Source organism: Dipodomys merriami, unplaced genomic scaffold, assembly GCF_024711535.1.
Source record: "Dipodomys merriami isolate MVZ:Mamm:240054 unplaced genomic scaffold, mDipMer1.0.p SCAF_28, whole genome shotgun sequence".
NCBI lineage: Eukaryota > Metazoa > Chordata > Mammalia > Rodentia > Heteromyidae > Dipodomys > Dipodomys merriami.
The window spans coordinates 19,298,940-19,318,790 of record NW_027204270.1 but is presented as its reverse complement, the minus strand read 5'-3'; the positions used below and the strand labels follow the sequence as shown (position 1 = coordinate 19,318,790).

General features: G+C 41.8%; 1 protein-coding gene across 4 annotated transcripts in view; it reads left to right on the top strand.

The window, feature by feature from the left end:
* Positions 1 to 19,851, top strand: part of LOC138838405 (msx2-interacting protein-like) — a 72,503-nt gene that overhangs the window by 4,558 nt on the left and 48,094 nt on the right. For all 4 annotated transcript variants that reach the window (XR_011375597.1, XM_070037871.1, XM_070037870.1 and 1 more), the window contains exons 2-3: positions 7,996 to 8,316; positions 12,694 to 13,170. Coding sequence is in view for 3 of the 4 variants with exons in the window: in XM_070037871.1 (XP_069893972.1) it covers positions 7,996 to 8,316; positions 12,694 to 13,170 (798 nt within the window). In the remaining variant the exon portion in view is untranslated. The remainder of the gene's footprint in view (positions 1 to 7,995; positions 8,317 to 12,693; positions 13,171 to 19,851) is intronic.

Sequence of the window (19,851 nt, the reverse complement as noted above, 5' to 3'; positions counted from 1 at the left end):
AAAGTTATTCTGTATGGGCTTCCAAGTCTCTCATTCCCCTTAGTTTGAAATCTGTAAATTAAAGAGAGTATTTAATTTGGACACAAATGTCTTTTGATATTATTTCTCTCTCCTTATCTGTTTCCTTCTCCTATATCCATCTTTTCCTCATTCTCTTCCTTTCTCCCTTCTCCCTTGAAAAAAAAACAAAGAAAAAAAACCTGAAACCTTGGCTTGTAATTTCCAATCTTTTAAAAAAAAAATCTTCCTTACCTATAAAAGGCTAATTTATTATTCACTTAGTAGCTATTTATGTTTTGAATGAAATTAGCATACTCTTACTATAGAAGCCAAATGTAAATGATTAAAAACCATGCAATTTTGGAGTGCTGTATAGCTGGTGACTAGTGTGGGAGTGTAGTGAAAAGATATCCAGATCCATAAAGTACCCTACTTCGGGGTGTTCATACTACAGTGTCCTTGTCTCAGTCAAGTTGGAACGTGCCAGTGTCTAAAATCACAGTGGAATGATTATAATATCCTTACTTAAATGTAGCGATTTTTGTTTCACATTTAATTACTTGTGATTTTATGTCCAGTATAGAGATGAATTTTATGTTTTACATTTTTTTGAGACAAAATCTTACCTGAAGCCCAGGCTGGCTTCAAACTTGCCATCCTGCTACCTCAGTCTCCATAGTGATAGGATTACAGGTGTGCATTGCCATATCTAGCTCATAGATTTTCACATTTCTAGATAGTATAGTGAGCTAAGTGCTGGCTTACTTTGTAATCTGATTTACTCAGAAGGCTGAGATCTGAAGATTGACATTTGAAGCCAGCCTAGGTGATAGCTCCAAATAATCAAAAAGCTAGATTGGAGTCATGACTCATGTGTAAAGCACCAATTATGAGAGGAAAAAGCTAAGTTAAAGAATGAGGTACCAGTACAAACACAAAGATAAATAAAAGTGAATGTCATAGACGCTTGATGCTTTTATTTAATGCATAAATAAAAGGCATGCTGCGCAACTGTGGCTCATGACAATAATCCTAACTACTCAGGAGGCTAAGATCGGTGGGTTGTGGTTCAAAGCCAGTCCAGGCTGGAAAGTTTATGAGACTTTTATCTCCAATTAACTACAAAAAAGAAAGCTGGAAGTGGAGATGTGGCTCAAGTGGTAGAGGACTAGCTTCTAGCAAAATAACTCAGCACCCAGGCCCAGAGTTTAAGCCCCTGTACCTGCACAACAACAGGCATATAACTCTACTAATTTGTATGTATAATAAATTTTTTTCCTTTTTTTTTTTTTTTTGGGTTCGGTCATGGGGCCTGAACTCTGGGCCTGGGTGCTGTCCCTCAGCTCTTCAGCTCAAGGCTAGCGCTCTACCACTTGAGCCACAGTGCCACTTCTGGCTTTTTTCTTTTTGCTTATATGGTGCTGAGGAATCGAACCCAGGGCCTCAGGCATGCAAGGCAAGCCACCTTCCCACCCCTAATTTTTTTTTTGTCAGTCGTGGGGCTTGACCTCTGGGCCTGGGTGCTGTTCCTACACTCTTCAGCTCAAGGCGAGCACTCTACCACTTGAGCAACAGCACCACTTCTGGTTTTCAAGTGGTTTATTGGAGATAAGAGTCTCACGGACTTTCCTGCCCTGGCTGGCTTTGAACTGCGATCCTTAGATCTCAGCTTCCTGAGTAGCTAGGATTACAGGCATGAGCTACCAGCACCCAGCTTAATTCCTTCCTTCCTTCCTTCCTTCCTTCCTTCCTTCCTTCCTTCCTTCCTTCCTTCCTTCCTTCCTTCCTTCCTTCTTTCCTTCCTTCGTCATGGGGCCTGAACTCAGGGCCTGGGTACTGTCCCTCAGCTCAAGGCTAGCACTCTACCATTTGAGCCACAGTGCCACTTCCGGCTTTTTCTGCTTATGTGGTGCTGAGGAATCAAACCCAGGGCCTCATGCATGCAAGGCAAGCACTCTACCAGTGAGCTACCTTCCCAGCCCCATGTATACTAATTTCTGTGTACTCCCTCTCTCCCTCTCCTTCTTTCCCTCCCCTCCCTCCCCCTCTGTCCCTCTGTCTTGTTTGTTTCCATCTCAGCCATCCTGAGTAGTTAGGTTTACAGATGTGAGCCATTGGCAATTAGCTCATTAAGTTTTCTGTTACCAGTCCTGGGGCTTGAACTCTGGGCCTGGGCACTGTCCCTGAGCTCCTTTTGTTCAAGGCTAGCACTCTACACCTTGAGCCACAATGCTACTTCTAGCCTTTTCTGTTTATGTGGTACTGAGGAATTGAACCCAGGACTTCATGCATACTAGGCAAGCACTCTATCACTAAGCCACAATCCCAGCTCCACCTCTGGCTTTTTCTGCGATTAATTAGAGATCAGAGTCTCATGGACTTTCCTGCCCTAGAGAGCTGGCTTCAAACTGTGATCCTCAGATCTCAGCTTCCTGAGTAGCTAGGATTACAGGTATGAGCCACTAGTGCCCAGCTTCATCACTAAGTTTTTATTTTAGGCATTACAAAGGTTATTTTGTATTTTTGTCCTTTGAAATGCCCTGCTTCTTCTAGAAAAAAATTTAGAAAAAAAATTTCTAGGTACTCAGTTTGGCTGTTTTTGCAGAGTTGAGTTCTAATCTTCCCGTTTCCATGTTTGTAAATATCTTCTCAGTGAAATCCTGACTCCCATTATTCATGATACATTTACTTCATTGCTCAGTCAATTGTGTGCCCCTTGGAACTAGTATCCCAACTGCTTTGCCTCCCACTCCTCTGCTACCTCTGGGGACATTGTCTCAATAGCTTCTGCATGGCTTCCCCTTCTTCTGTTCTTCCATGGAAACTAATGTGGGGAGGGGACCAACAAGGAAAGTAAAGGGAGGTGGGAGTGAGACTGTGTGTGTGTGTGTGTGTGTGTGTGTGTGTGTGTGTGTGTGTGTGTGTATGTATGTATGTATGTATGTATGTATGTATGTATGTATGTATATGTATGTGTGGTGCTAGGGATCAAACTCAACATGTTGTGCATGTCCCCAACCCATCAGATGTGGGAGTTAACTGGCTATGAGGGATTAGTTGCAAAACTTGAATGTGCTATTTTCATTAGTGAGGTGTAGTTCTGTTGTTTTGTTTCTAGAATGACTCAGGGAGGATTGTTGTCTTTAGTAGGAGAACTTATGTGCAAATGAAGTATGTGGCAATTCACACTATTGCTTATTAGTAGGTCAGTTGCAAAAGCTGGATTAAAATTGCTATTGCATTCCTATTGATAACCCAGACAATGAAGGTTGCTTGCAGGCTTTTCTGAAAAGGCGCACTGAGGAATTCACTGGGGTTTTAACATACTAATGGTTCCTGCTGTGTCCCCTTCCCCCTTTCTGGGGCATACCAGTGATTTTCAGGTTTGTTTGGCAGTTTTCTCCTGCCAGTACTGGGCTTGAACTTCTCCTGCCAGTCCTGGGCTTGAACTCAGGGCCAGACTATCATTTGAGCCACCTCCACTTCTGGCTTTTTGGTGGTTAATTGGAGTTGAGTCTCATAAACTTTATTGCCCCAGCTCCTCTTCAGATCTCAGTCTACTGAGTAGTGTACATTGGTAATTCTTAAATAAGTTTCTTATGGGGGGGGGCGGTTAATGAAACAGTATTAGAGTCTGGGTGAGATGGAGAACCTTTTCATCTATGGGTTATTGAAAATTGTAAATAAATTTCCTGAGGCTTCTGTTTTGTTCCTAGTATATATCAAGGGCTTAGAACGTCATCTTTTAAAGCCATGTAATTAATAACTGTTAAAATCACAACTGTAGTCTTTTCTCATAGCCTCATTTCCCACTTCCCACTTTGCTCTCAAATGTAAAATCTGAAATCATTGATATACTGAAATCACATTCTTCAGGGAACTGTTTTTCTTTTTTTCCCCCAGCCCTGGGGCTTGAACTCAGAGCCTGGGCACTGTCCCTGAGCTGCTTTCACCCAAGGCTAGCACTCTACACCTTGAGCCACAATGTCACTTCTAGCCTTTTTTGTTCATGTGGTACTGAGGAATTGAACCCAGGACTTCATGCATGTTAGGCAAGCATGCTACCATTAAGCCACAATCCCAGCCCTCTTCAGGGAGCTTCTAAGGACTTTAATACTTACTTTAAATATTGTCAAATGTTGTAAGGAGAGCAAACATTATTTTAGGCAGATTTTTATTATAAATTTAGGAGATATAGTCACTTTTTTGTTGATTGTGGGGCTTGAACTCTGGGTTTGGGTGCTGTCTCTGTGCTCTTCAGTTCAAGGTGAGTGGTCTACTACTTGAGCCACAGCATCATTTCCAGTGTTCTAGTGGTTTATTGGAGATAAGAGTCTTACGGACTTTCTTCCCCGTGCTGGCTTTGAACCATGATTTCAGACTCCTGAGTAGCTAGGATTACATGCTTGAGCTACCAGTGCCGGGCTAGTCATCCTTCTTTATCCAACCAACTATGGATAGAAAGTATTTGGGAAAAATTCCATCTGCAGTGAACATATACAAGTACTTTGCTTTAAAAAAATTTTTTTTTTTTTGGTTCTTGGAATCCAGGTCTGCTTGGATTCTGCTAAGCCTGTGTTCTTTTAGTAAGGTGTAACCCCAGGCTCCGACCCCAGTGCAACAGCTATATGCATTATAATAGATATTCTAAGTATTTAGAGATGGTTTAAGGTACTTGAAAAAGCTACACCGGAAGCTGAGGCAGGAAGTTTGATAGGAGGGTAGGCTAGTCTGGGAAATAGAATGAGACAGCTTTATAAAAAGGGAAGAGGGGACTGGGAAGGTGGCTCAGTGGTAGAGTGCTTACCTCCTCCCATGCATGAGGCCCTCGATTTGATTCCTCAGCACCACATAAGCAGAAAAAGCAGGAAGTGGCTCTGTGGCTCAAGTGGTAGGGCGCTAGCCTTGAGCTGAAGAGCTGAGGGACCCTGAGTTCAGCCCCCACGACCGACCAAAAAAAAAAAAAGGGAAGAGGCTGGAAATATAGTTTAGTGGAACAACACTTTTCTAGCACGTCCAAGCTCCTGGGTTTCTTGACTAGTACCACCATAAAGAAAAAGTATATGGGAAGATGTTCATGTAGTATATATATAAATACTTTGCCTGTCTATCTATAAACTTACCTACCTGTTGGTGTTTGAACAGGACCTTACACTTTCTTAGCTTGCTGCTTGGCTGGCACTCTATGTTCTGAACCACACCTTTAGTCTTACTTTTCTATTTTATATGAAAAACTTGAGTATCTGCCTTTTTTTTTTTTTTTTCTTTTTCATTTGTGTGTTGGTCCTGGGGCTTGAACTCTGGGCCTGGGCGCTGTCCCTGAGCTCTTCAGCTCAAGGCCAGTGCTCTAGCACTTGAACCACAGTGCCACTTTCGGTTTTCTTTTCTTTCTTTCTTTTTTTTTTGTCAGCCGTGGGGCTTGACCTCAGAGCTTTTGGGCACTATCCCTCAGCTCTTCAGCTCAAGGCGAGCGCTCTACCGCTTGAGCCACAGCGCCACTTCTGGTTTTCTAGTGCTTTAATGGAGATTATGTCTCATGGACTTTCCTGCCCAAGCTGGCTTTGAATCGTGATCCTCGGATCTCAGCCTCCTGAGCAGCTAGGATTTACAGGTGTGAGCCACCGGCACCCGGCTCCACTTGGCTCCACTTCAGGTTTTCTTAGTGGTTTATTGTAGATAAGAGTTTGCCAGATTTTTCTACCTGGGCTAGCTTTGAACCATGATCCTCAGATCTCAGCCTCCTGAGTAGCTGGGATTATAGATGTGAGCCACTAGGCCCGGCCAGCTTTATATTCTTATTTAAGAAAAACTTGCATTTTATTCTTAAAAATTACAAATGGGGTGGCTGGAAAAGTGGCTCAGGGTAGAGTGCTTGCCTTGCATGCATGAGGCGCTGGGTTTGATTCCTTAGCACCACATAGTGAGCAGAAAAGCCGGAAGTGGTCCTGTGGCTCAAGTGGTATGATCCTCAGATCTCAGCTTCCTGAGTAGGATAACAGATGTTAGCCACTGCTACTTGGCTCCAGCCCAAGATTTTAAAATTACTCTATTTTAGGTTTAATAACCTATTTTTAGAGTGTAAAAATTGCTTAACAATTGCTTAAAAAATAGTCATGCTTGAGTTATCCTCCCAGTCTTCCTAAAACTTGGAGATAAAGATTCTCTAGCTTTGGGCTGGGAAGGTGGCTCAGAGGTAGAGTATTTGCCTTACAAGCATGAGGCCCTGGGTTTGATTCCTCAACACCACATAAACAGAAAAAGCCGGAAGTGGCGCTGTGTCTCAATTGGTAGAGCAGTAGCCTTGAACTGAAGAGCTTAGGGACAGTACCTAGGCCCAGAGTTCAGAACCATTGACCGACAAAAAAAAAAAAGTCTCTAGCTTTGTCTGTGTGGGCTGCTTTGAACTATAATCCTCTGATTTCAGCCTCTCCTATAGCTAAGTAATTGGCCCTCAGCCTTTTTGAGATTCATTTCAGATAAGTGTTACAGAAAGGTCAAGGAGGGGCTGCAAGGTGGCTCAGTGGTAGAGTGCTTTCCTTGAATGCATGAGGTCCTGGGTTTGATTCCTCAGCACCACATAAGCAGAAAAAGCCGGAAGTGGGGCTGAGGCTCAAGTGGTAGAGCGCTAGTCTACAGTTGAAGAGCTGAGGGACAGCGCCCAGGCCTGGAGTTCAGGCCCCACAACTGACAAAAAAAAAAAAAAGGTTAAGGATAGTTTAGTAAATATTATGTTTAGGAAGTTAATGGGGCGCCAGTGGCTCATGCCTATAATCCTATGTATAATTCTAGTGATCTCAGGATCGCAGTTTGAAGCCAGCCTGGCCAGGAAAGTCCGAGAGACTTTTTTTTTTTTTTTTCTTTTGTGGTTGGGGGCTTGAACTCTGGGCCTGAACACTGTCCATCAGTTCTTCAGCTCAAGCCTAGCCACCTACCACTTGAGCCACCACACCACTTCTGGTTTTCTGAGTGGTTTATTGGAGCTAAGAGTCTCATGGAGTTTCCTGCCTGGGCTGGCTTTGAAATGTGATCCTCAGATCTCAGTCTCCTGAGCAGCTAGGATTAAAGGCGGGAGCCACGGATGCCCAGTTTCTTCCCCCGCCCCCTCCCCCTCCCCCCCAGCTAGGCTCTACCACTGAGCCACCTTTCCAGCCCCCCCTCCCCCCCAGAGTCTTTTATCTCCAACTAACCACCAAAAAGAAATGGAGCTGTGAGTCAAATGGTAAAAAACTAGCCTTGAAGCCTGGTGCTGGTAGCTCATGCCTGTAATCCTAACTACTTAGGAGGCTGAGATCTGAGGATAAAAAAGTCCGGAAGACTCTACCAATTAGACTCTACCAATTAACCACCAGACAAACTGTAAGTGATTTTGTGACTCAAAGTGGTAAAGTACTAGCCGTGAAGGAACAGCTTCCAGACACTGAGTTCAAGCCCCACAGCCACCAAAAAACAAAAACAAAAACGCAAAAAAACCCCAGAACTAGCCTTGAGCAAAGAAAGCCCAAGGAGAATGCCCAGGCCCTGAATTTAAGCCTGTGGACCCCCCCTCCAAAAGGAGAGTAATATAATACTGGGGTGCAAATATTTCTTCCAAAGGAAAATGGAAAACATACTTGTTAATAAGAACTATTTAAAGGGCTGGGAAGGTGGCTCAGTGGTAGAGCGCTTGCCTTGCATGCTCAAGGCCCTGGGTTCGATTCCTCAGCACCACATAAGCAAAAAGAAAAAAGCCGGAAGTGGCGCTGTGGCTCAAGTGGTAGAGCGCTAGCCTTGAGCTGAAGAGCTGAGGGACAGTGCCCAGGCCCAGAGTTCAGGCCCCACGACTGGAAAAAAAAAAAAAAAAAAAAAAAAAGAACTATTTAAAAAGTCATGTTGTAACCTTTCTCCCATATTTATATATAATATAAATTTTCTAAGAAATATTTTAAAAACATTTTGGAAAACAATTGATATGCAATAATAATATGTAGTAATAATGTTGACTTTATTTTTTTCCAGCTATGGCCGTGTGGAAAGTGTCAAAATTCTCCCCAAGAGGGGCTCTGAAGGAGGAGTGGCCGCCTTTGTGGATTTTGTGGACATTAAAAGTGCACAGAAAGCTCACAACTCAGTCAACAAAATGGGAGATAGAGACCTCCGCACGGATTACAATGAACCAGGCACTATTCCAAGTGCTGCTCGGGGATTGGATGATACAGTTTCCATAGCATCTCGTAGTAGAGAGGTTTCTGGGTTCAGAGGAGGTGGTGGAGGGCCTGCTTATGGCCCCCCACCATCACTTCATGCACGAGAAGGACGTTATGAGCGGAGACTTGATGGGTAAGTTCCAAGGTTTCTGTAGGCAGGTGTCTTGTATTTGATGTGGTGAGAACCAGAAACTCATATCTAGGGGCCCCAGATGGATTTAAAGTTTTGGGCATTCTCAATGTTTCCTATTTTGGGTTGGAAACAGAAGTGCTTTCTGTCCCAGTGGCTGGTGTCTTACGGAATCCTAGAGGATTATTTTCTTCAGTGGATTGGATTATCTACTCCTGAACTATAACATGATGGAAGATTTCCTGTGGCAGTATCATTTTTGGAGTTATTTGTCTTCTAGAATTAATTACTCCTTTTGGATATCAAGGCCTTCTGTGGATATATATATACCTTCTACCTGATGGAGCTATTTGGCTACAGGTTTCCTGGTCCTGCTATTTGGAATATTTCTGGAATATTAGAGCTGACAGATCCTTTTAGAAGTCAATACCTGCTTCTTGGTTTTCACTACATGAAGTCTACAAATTGGATTGTCGCGAAATAATCTAGCAGACCATAATGATTCAGCATTTGGATTCTACAAACAATACTTTAACATGGAAATATGTACTTGGATGAGGAAGAGCAAAGGCAGTGTTTGAGTTTTCCAATTTGGATCTACCCGAGTTCTGTGTTGGAATTATATTTCTTGGCTGAATGGGGGAAAGTTGAGACGATGGACATTCATTAATGCTGGAATATAGCTACTTTTTCCTACATGCTGGAATGTATGGGATGTCATGCTCTCAAGACTCCAATTAGCCCAGGGAAAGAGGATTACTATGTCATTCTTAAGCAAGTTGGGTCCAGAGAACTTTAGTATTGAACGCATGGTGATTATCAGTTGTGGATACAGCTGTTAAAACTGACTGGGTTGGATGGCTACAAAGGCAAACAATTGGCGAGCACTCATACTTTCTTCATCTGTTGGAATTTTAAAGGATATTTCCTTTTCTTGCCAGCTGCCTGATCAATACTTAGGGCTGGATATTTATGAATGTGGATCAATTTATAATGTCTACTATCTCAAGAAAGAAGTCTGGGGGTTTGAGAGTTACAGTTTGTTTGGGACTACTTGCTTCCAGTGGAATTATTTTGTCTGGTCACTAAGATTTTTTTTTTCTTGTGGTTCATCTAAATATCATTTTGACACCCTTGCCCATTAAGAAGGTGGATTACCCCTGTAAGAGGGGCCAAAATTGGGGAAGTTATGTTCACAATTCTCTCCCTAGATTTAATTGGGATTATAGGTCGTGTTTCCACAGTTGGAAAAGGTTGGTATGTCCTGACCTGTGTATTTAGTCCCTCTCCTAACCTAAGTCGAACTCTCTTTCCCCACTAACTCTAGAAATGTTTAGTACTAATAGATGAGTCAAAGAATAGCCATTAGATTCAGCTATACTAGCTCTTGTGCCTGCCTTCTGTACCTTCCTAATGGATAAGAATGTTGCATATTTACAGAATATTAGTAGTAGCAGTAATTCTAGAGCTTTTGCCTTTTTTTTGCTTTTGTTATACCATTAATAATGGCTTTCACTGATTAAACATTTCATAGGGTACTAAATGAATTATTTATGAAGTTTTCTCCTAAGTTTCAAAGGAAACCTTGTTAGACATTGAAGTATCCAAATTTCAGAATTATAGCAAAGAGTGAAGGAGAAAATCATTTGGGTATGATTTTTTTTTTTTAGGGGGTAGAGGGTTAGGTCAGTTGTTTGTTACAATAGCAGTAGAAAAAAAGAAAAATAGCCTAGTAAAGTGGGATTGTGGTGTAGTAAAGTGATGGGTGAAAAGAAATGTTACAGATTTCCCATTCTTGGAGAAGACTGGGAAAATAGTATTGCATTTTACAGAATTTTTCCATATACCTTTTGTTGGAGAGATTTAAATTCTTTATCCCAATTTCTTTTTAAAAGTGTTTTTCTTTTTTAGGGGTGGTATTGAGATTTGAAGCCCAGGCTTCATGCTTGCTAGACTCGTGCTCTCCTGTCTTGAGCTGCAGCTCCAGATCTTTTTGCTCTGGTTATTTTTGAGATAGAGTCTTGCCCAAACCTGTAACCTGGAACATGAGCCTACTATTTATGCTTCCTTTCATAGCAGAGGTTACAAATTTGTACCACCATGGCCTACCTTTTCTGTTGAGGTGGAATCTTACAAACTCTTCTTGCTAGGGCTGACCTGGAGCCTTTCTTCATGCATCTGGGATGACAGGTGTGAGCCACTGGCTTGATTCCCTTAATTCTTTTCTATAGAAGATTTATACAAGATGAAGTTGAATAAAAAAAAATCCAAGTGATTTATTTGTCTTTTAAGAAATCAGCTGGGTGCTGGTATCTTACTCCTGTAATCCTAGCTACTCAGGAGACTGAGATCTGAGGATTGGGGTTCAAAGCCAGCCTGGGCAGGAAACTCCATGAGACTCTTATCTCCAATTAAAAACCAGAAAACTGGAAGTGGCGGTGTGACTCAAGTTATAGAGTGTGCCTTGAGCTGAACAGCTACAGTGCCCAGGCCCAGAGTTCAAGCCCCATGACTGACCAAAAAAAAATAAAAAAATGCATGAACTGAATTCCAGTTCTGTGTAAAAATGGAGAACTTACAGTTTCTTATATAAATAGAATTAGTTTTTAACATTAGCACATAATTGCAAATGTTATTATAATGGAATAGTTTTTATTCTCCAAGATTGGTGGCCATTGATAGCCTAGTAAAAAAATTCTGAAGGATTGGGCATATGGCTCAGCAGTGGAGCGCTTGCCTAGCATGTGCGAGAGGGCCTGGGTTGGATCCCCAGCACTGGGAAGGTAGGATGTTGAGGGGTACTAATAAGTTAAATCATTGCTAAAAACTGTAGAGTTAATTTTTATCATATTAAGTATCTATATTAACATGTTGAATCATGACATTATAGATGGTTTAAAAATTACAAGGATAGCACAAGAAGATAACTTTTACTCTTAGGTCAATTTGCATAGAATAACACATAATAGCCAGTATTTTTTATCTCATGTGTTCTTAAGATTTTGTTTTTATTATTAAACATTATTTAGGCAATTTAAGCAGTCCAGTAATTAAGAAAAAATTAATCAAAGCAGTCTCAGCTGGGGATGCTGTGGCAGAAGTGCAAATTCAAGGCAGCTTAGGTTACAGAGCACAGCCCTGTCTCAAAACAAAACAAAGCCAGGTATTGGTGGCTCACATCTGTAATCCTAGCTGCTCAGGAGGCGGAGATCTGAGGATCAGTGTTCAAAGACAGCCCAGCCAGGAAACTCCATGAAACTCTTATCTCCAGTTAATCACCAGAAAACTGGAAGTGATTCTGTGGCTCAAGTGGTAGAGTGTTCACCTTGAACTGAAGAGCACCCAGGCTCAGAGTTCAAGCCCCATCACCACAAAATAAAACAAAAGTTACTGAAAGCTAGGCACCCTTGGCTCACACTTTGTAACCCTAGCTTCTCAAGAGGTGGAGATCTGAGAATTGTAGTTCAAAGCCAGCCCAGCTAGGAAAGCCCATTTGAGACTGTTCTCTACAATTAACCACCAAAAGCTGGAAGTGAAGCTGTGGTTTAACTGATAGAGGCTAGTTTTGAGCTTAAAAGGTCATGAACAGTAGATGCTCCTTGAGTTAAAGCCCCAGGAGTAGTGTGTGTGTGTGTGTGCGTGTGTGTGCGTGTGCGTGTGCGTGCGTGTATGTGTGCGTGCACGTGTGTGCGTGTGCGTGTGTGCGCGCGCGTGTGTGTGCTTGTACGTGTTTGCACACAGAAATGACTGAGGAAAAAGGAAAAAGTTGAACTTACAAATTTTTTATGGTTTTCTTTTGACATTTCTTTTATCTGTAGAATGTGCATTGCATCCAGCTTTCATGTCTTTTGTCTAAATGTAGTGTGCAAATATGGCTGAAAATATTTGCAAGTAAATACAGGTTCTATTTAGATAAGTATAAAAAACTTCTATTTTAAAAAAGATGGTATAGCTGGATATGGTTGTGCATGTCAGTATTTATAGTACTTTGGAGGCTGAGGAAGTAGGATCATGAGTTTATGGCCAGCCTGGACTACATAGCAAGAATCTGATATGAGAGAGAGAAAGAGAGAGATTTTGTTGTGTGCATATGTGTGTGTTTGTGTGTACAAGCCAGAAAATCTGTAATAAACATCTGAGCTGCAGAACATCACTCATGAAAGCCTGATATACAAGTAAAATAATGACCACTCAGCTATGAAAATAATTTTGGGGGTGAAGTATAAAATGTTAAGCTTGTTAGTATTTGCTTACTAAGGTTAATGCTGTTTAGAAAATAACTAGGTGCAAAGACAATTCTGAAGTGAATGTTTGCATGACTTGCTTTTAGTTTTACTTGCTCTATTCTGATTAAATATTTTTTCCCCCTCCTAAATGCAGGGCTTCAGATAACAGGGAGCGTGCTTATGAACATAGTGCCTATGGACACCATGAACGGGGGACGGGAGCATTTGATCGGACAAGACATTACGATCAGGATTACTATAGAGATCCTCGAGAGCGGACTTTACAACATGGGCTCTATTATACATCTCGGAGTCGAAGTCCAAACCGTTTTGATGCTCATGACCCCCGATATGAACCTAGGGCTCGGGAGCAGTTTACACTGCCCAGTGTGGTACACAGGGATATCTACAGGGATGATTTGACCCGGGAGGTACGAGGCAGAAGGCCAGAGCGGAATTACCAGCACAGCAGGAGTCGCTCACCACATTCATCCCAGTCTAGAAATCAGTCTCCTCAGAGACTGGCTAGCCAAGCGTCTAGACCCACCAGGTCCCCTAGCGGCAGCGGCTCTAGGAGTAGATCGTCTAGTAGTGACTCAATCAGCAGCAGCAGTAGTACCAGCAGTGACAGGTAGGTTTTTTTTCCTTATGTTCTAACAGATATACATTCTCAAATTCTCAGTGATCTGTGGTAATGGTTTTTAACAGTTATTATTTTTTTTAAAGTTGTTTTTAAAAAAGTAATCTTGGGATATATATGTATATTGGATAAAAAAAAACCTGAATAGCACTCAGCCAAGTAATTTGCAAATGCTGTTTCATCTTCTGTCGGGCAGGGAACCCCTTTTTTTTTTTTTTTTTGAAAAGGGCCACTGGGATATTTATTTATGATACCATTGGATATTTATGACATCATTTTGGACCATTCAAAATTGTCAATCCTGGCATACAGGCTCTGGGCAGCTGTGGAGAAACATGTATGTCTAACACATCATATACTAAGTGATTTCACAGGCCTTAATTCAACCTTTGGGCCAGACATTCCTTATCCTTAAGATGATAAACATTAAAATTGCCAAAAAGAAGAAAATGGTGACTTCAGCTGTGTGAGACAGATCTTTTTTTGTTTTGGTTGATCGTGGGGCTTGAACTCCGGGCCTGGGTGCTGTCTCTGAGCTCTTCAGCTCAAGGCCAGCACTCTACTACTTGAGCCACAGCACCACTTTCTGGTAGTGATAGAGTCTCATGGAGTTTCCTGCCCCGGCTGGCTTTAAACCACGGTCCTCAGCCTCCTAAGTAGCTAGGATTAGGATTATAAGCAGGAGCCACTGGTGCCTGGCTATGAGACATACTTAAACTGTTGAAGTTGTTAATTTTTTTTTTAGGTGTGTACTACCAATTTACTATTTTGGTTGAACATTGTAAAAGCTGTTTGGTTAAGTGTGTGTTGGTGAAATGTATTGTGGACACATTATCAGTGACTAAATGAATTTAGGTCATGTTTTAACAGGTATGGCAGCCAAATTTATAAATGCAAGTGGAAGATTTTCTTTAATTGCAAGTTGTGATGGCTGAGTCAACTTTTACTAGCTGGGAATTGTTTTTTTTTTTTAACAGGATTCTTCAGTTTATTAGGATTCTTTTTTAAAATTTTTATTGTGAAAATACTGTACAGAGGGGTTACAATTACATGGGCAAGGTAGTGAGTACATTTTTTATCAAGCATTGTAGCCTCCTCCTTTGTTTACCCTTCCCATCCCTTCCCAGCCTCCCCCCACCCCCCCACTCAAACCTTCCCCCCCACCCCCCCACCAAAGTTGTAAAGTTCTGGGAATTGTTTTTTAAACCCAGGAGTGTTCTAAAGATAAAAAATGAGAGAGTAATCATAAGGAAGAGACTACTTTTACTAACCTTGGGACAGTTTACTTATGTTCTTTTTTTTTTTTTGCCGGTTGTGGGTCTGAACTCTGGGCCTGGGTGCTGTCCCTCAGCTCTTCAGCTCAAGGCTAGCGCTCTACCACTTGAGCCACAGTGCCACTTGCGGCTTTTTCTGCATATGTGGTGCTGAGGAATTGAACCCAGGGCCTCATGCATGCAAGGCAAGCACTCTACTACTGAGCTACCTTCCCAGCCCTACTTACGTTCTTTGTGGCTTCATTTTCCCATCTTTTTTTTGGATCAGTGTGGGGCTTGAACTTAGAGACTGGGTGCTGTTCCTGAGCTTTTTTTTTTTTTTTTTTTGCTTAAGGCCAGCATTCTACCACTTTGAGGCACAGGGCCACTGCCAGCCTTTTCTGAGTAGTTTATTGGAGATAAGAGGCTCATGGAGCCTGTAATCCTAGCTACTCAGGAGGCTGAGATCTGAGGTTCGCTGTTCAAAGCCAGCCCGGGCAGGAACATCCATGAGACTCTTATCTCCAATAAACCACTAGAAAACCGGAAGTGATGCTGTGGCTCAGGTGGTAGAGCACTCACCTTGAACTGAAGAGCACAGGGACAGTGCCCAGGCCCAGAGTTCAAGCCCCATGACTGACAAAAAAAAAAGAGGCTCATGGATTTTCCTGCCCAAGCTGGCTTTGAACCACAATCCTCAGATCTTGGCCTATTGAGTAGCTAGGATTATAGGTGTGAGCTGCTGATGCCCTGGGAAAAGATCACGTCTTTTTTTTTTCTTTTTTCTCCTGTCAGTCCTGGGGTTTGAACTCAGGGTTTGGGCACTGTCCCTGAGCTCTTTTTGCTAAAGGTTAGTGCTCTACCACTTTGAGCCATAGCTCTGCTACTGGTTTGGGAGTAGTTAATTTAATTGGAGGTAAGAGTCTCACGGGCACTTTTCTGCCCAGGCTGGCTTCAAACCTTGATCTTTGGATCTCAGCCTCCTGAGTGGCTAGGATTACAGGTGTGAGCCACCAATACCTAGCTGACCAGCCTTATTTTATAAAATTGTTGTGAAGATTAAAATGAATCCTGAAAGTAAAGGTGCTTGTATTGATATCCAGTACATATTAAATAAATATTGCCCCTAATAATAAGTAACTATTATTCCTTACATGTTGCTTACACTCAGATGCTTATAATCTTTGGGCTTATCTATTTCCCTTTTTATTTATTTATTTATTTATTTATTTATTTATTTATTTATTTATTTATTTATTTATTTATTTATTTTATTTGTGAACATACTGTACAGAGGGGTTACAATTACATGGGCAGGATAATGCATACATTTCTTACCAAGCATTGCAGCCTCCTCCTTTGTTTACCCTTAACATCCCTTCCCAGCCTCCCCCCTTCTCCCCCACCCAATCCTCCCCCCCCCACACTGACGTTGTAAAGCTCATTTTTGACATGACAACTTGTACTTCTCATTGTTGCAACAGGTCCACCTTAATCTTTAAATGACTTGTTTTTCCCCATCTCCTCCACAAGTTATACTGACATCAAATATAGTGAAAGCGGGGGTTATACTGTGGGGGAGGGACATACAAAGCAACAAAGAAATAATCTTATAAATGCGTTAGAAACACATGCATGAAAGAAAAAAAAAACATTAAAATACATATCTAAGGGTTCATTTTCCTAACATCACATTCTATTTTCCTTTACTGTTTTTTTTTTTTTTTTTGGTCGGTCGTGGGGCTTGAACTCTGGGCCTGGGCACTGTCCCTCAGCTCTTCAGCTCAAGGCGAGCGCTCTACCACTTGAGCTACAGCGCCACTTCCGGTTTTCTGGTGGTTTATTGGAGATAGGAGTCTCGCGGTCTTTCCTGCCCGGGTTGGCTTTGAACCGCGATCCTCAGATCTCAGCCTCCTGAGTAGCTAGGATTACAGGCGTGAGCCACCAGCGCCCGGCTCCTTTACTGTTGATACTCAGTAGTCTTCAAATCCCAGATGCCCTAGTTTTAAATTTAGGTGATAGTGTTTTAAATTAACATGGTACACCTGCTTTGACCTGATTAAAAAGAACTAGATTATTTTCCTTTAAGTATTGCCTTCCTACTTTTAAGAAAATCAAATAATTATGTACTTCAATGGTTTTTTTTTTCTTTCTAAATTTTATAATTTAAAAGGAAACTTTTTTTTTCTCTCTCCACTCTTCCCTTGCTGGAAACATTTTTTTTTTTAAGCTCTTCTTGCTTAGATATAATTCAAATATTTGGGACCCCCCCCCCCCCCCCCCCCCCGTCAGTCCTGGCCTTGAACTCTCTGGGCCTGGGTGCTTGCTGTCCTTAAGCTCCTTTTGCTTAAGGATAGTACTCTGCCACTTGAGCTACAGCAATCCTCACATCTCAGCTTTCTGAGTAGCTCGGATTATAGGTGTGAGCCACCAGCTCCTGGCTAGGAATTTTTGAATACTAAAATGAGACAACTGGGCTGGAAAGGTGGCTCAGTGGTAGAGCGCTTGCCTTGCATGCCTGAGGCCCTGGGTTCGATTCCTTAGCACCACATAAGAAAAACGCCAGAAGTGGCGCTGTGGCTCAAGTGGTAGAGCACTAGCCTTGAGCTGAAGAGCTGAGGGACAGCGCCCAGGCCCAGAGTTCAGGCCCCACGACTGGACCAAAAAAAATAAAATAAAAAAAAAAATAAAATGAGACAACTGACTGGGAATGTGGCTTAGTGATACAGTGCTTGCCTAGCATGCATGAATCCCTGGGATCGATTGTTTAGTACCACACAAACAGAAAAAGCCAGAAATGGTGTGGTAGAGTGCTAGTCTTGAGCAAAAGAAGCTCAGGGACAGCGCAGAGGCCCTGAGTACAAGCCCCAGGACTGGCAAAAAAACCAAAATGAGACAAGTACTGAGGCTCTGGCACCAGTTTTGCTGCTCTGTAACATGAAGACCCTTAATTTCTTGGTTTCATCTGCTATACTGTCTGGTTAAAGGATTGAACTTCATTTAAATTTTATAAACCATTATAAAATGCTGTGTGTTTCACTTTTTCCTGCATAGAACTGTCTAAAATGCTCAGATTTTAGTCATTTTACTCAAACTTTACTCATGAAGGGACTGCTACTGCATTCTATTGGATTAAAACTTATTGAAAACAATAGCTTATAATAGTAGAGTTGAAGCCAGAGAAGAATTAATGATACTAAGCCTCGAAGATTTTGTACTTTGGAGGAGTTATGAATTATAGACTCAGAAATTTAAACCCAGAGATGAACTGATGCATTTGATGGTGCTAATCCATGTTTATATAAATAAAAGCAAGTCTATGCTTCTGAACATTTTCACTTTTTGCAGTTAACTGCTAGAAAGGCAGGATATATCAAGAAAATGTAACAGAGGACTAAATCATAATAAAAAAGTTGATGAGCCGGGCCCTGGTGGCTCATGCCTGTAATCCTAGCTACTCAGGAGGCTGAGAGCTGAGGATCGCGGTTCAAAGCCAGCCCGGACAGGAGAGACCGTGAGACTCCTATCTCCAATAAACCACCAGAAAACCGGAAGTGGCGCTGTAGCTCAAGTGGTAGAGTGCTCGCCTTGAGCTGAAGAGCTGAGGGACAGCACCCAGGCCCAGAGTTCAAGCCCCACAACCGACCAAAAAAAAAAAAAAAAGCTGATGACTGCAAAGGCTTGATTTACTTTTAAGTTATGGTATGGTAGCTTGGTTTATTTATACAATGAATAGGTAACCTTGACATTTAGAAGGCCTCTGATCAGCTGACAAGTTTAATTTGCCTGTACAGTGTTTCATATTTAAGTTATCATCAATACTTAAAACTTGTAGTTGCCGGAGCCAGTGGCTCTCTCCTTTAATCCTAGTTACTCAGGAGGCTTGGATCTGAGGATCATGGTTCAAAGCCAGCCGAGGCAGCAAAGTCCATGAAACTTTTTTGTTGTTGTTGGTCATGGGGCTTGAACTCAACCTGGGCCCTGTACCTGAGCTTTTTTGCTCAAGGGTAACACACTTTGAGCGATAGCTCCACTTCCAGTTTTTGAGTATTTAATTGGAGATTAGAATCTCATGGGGACTTTTCTGCCCGAGCTGGCTCTGAACTGTGATCCTCATATCTCAGCCTCTAAGTGGTAGGATTATTGACAAGAGCACCTGTGCCCGCCACAAAACTCTTTTATCTTCAGTTAATTACAAAAGGTGAAAGTGGAACTGTGTGGCTCAAGTGGTAGAGTGTTAGCCTTGGACAAAAAAAAAGGCTCAGGAACAGTGCCTAGACCCTGAGTTTAAGCCCTAGGATTGGCACAACAAAACAAAATGAAAACAAACAAAAACCAAAACAAAACCCTGAAGTTTTATTTAAAAGGCCAAATTTGGGATCCTTGTGTGTTTCTTCTCTTTGTTTGCATTGTTGTACTGTAACTGACAAGAAGGTAAGTGTTCTAAAATATACTGACTTGGGCTTAAAGGAAGAACCATCATTCCTTTTCTTTCTCCTGAGTCTGCAGAGATTATTCTTTCTGTTTGTGTTCAGTCTCTTTTCACAAGTTAGAGTTCACTAGATTATTGGAATTTTTTGGGGGTCAACTGGGGGGCTTGAACTCGGGGTGTGGGTGCTGTCCCTGAGATTTTTCAGTCTAGGCTAGTGTTCTACCACTTTGAGCCACAGTGCCACTTGTGGTTTTCTGGTCGTTAATTGGAGATAAGAGTCTCACAGACTTTCCTGCCAGGGCTGGCTATGAACTGAAGTTTGCTTTTTATTTTATTTTTTTATTTTTTCGTTACCTGAACCTTTTTCATTAGCTCATTGATTTCCTTCTAGTTTTACTTGTGACAAGGGTTACATAATGGCACTTTTGTATCTATATATAGAATGGTGGGAGAGCAGAAAGAGAATTATTTGGACTCCTGGGGGAGATCTGAGACTCTGAGGATGTATAGGACTTGAGAAGGTTTTTATTTCAGAGGGGTAATATTGTGGGCAAAAGCAACAACATAGAAGTAGGTAGAAGAATGTTTTGAGACCAGCAGGTAATTTAGAATAGTTTATGCTAATGATTTAGGATTTTATTCTTTACACAGAGATTTAGAATGGTCATAGCTGTTGAAGTCTGTCCTTCAGAAAGGCAACTTGTAGAGTTGGTGTTCAATGATAGAATACTTTGTCAAACCTGTGAGACCCTGGGTTTGATCCAGCAAACTCTGGAGGACAACTTGGATTGCCAAGAGTGCCTATTTGAGGTGGGTGGGACACATTGTGTTGGGTAAGTTTATGCTGGCTTTTTGGCTTTTAGCACTGTCCTGAATTTGACAGACTAGTAGTATAGTTCCTTTCTCAGAGTACTTGCCCAAAATCTACTGAAAGACTTAGATAATACTTAATAAACTGAAGGATAAAGCTGAATTGGTGCACATTTG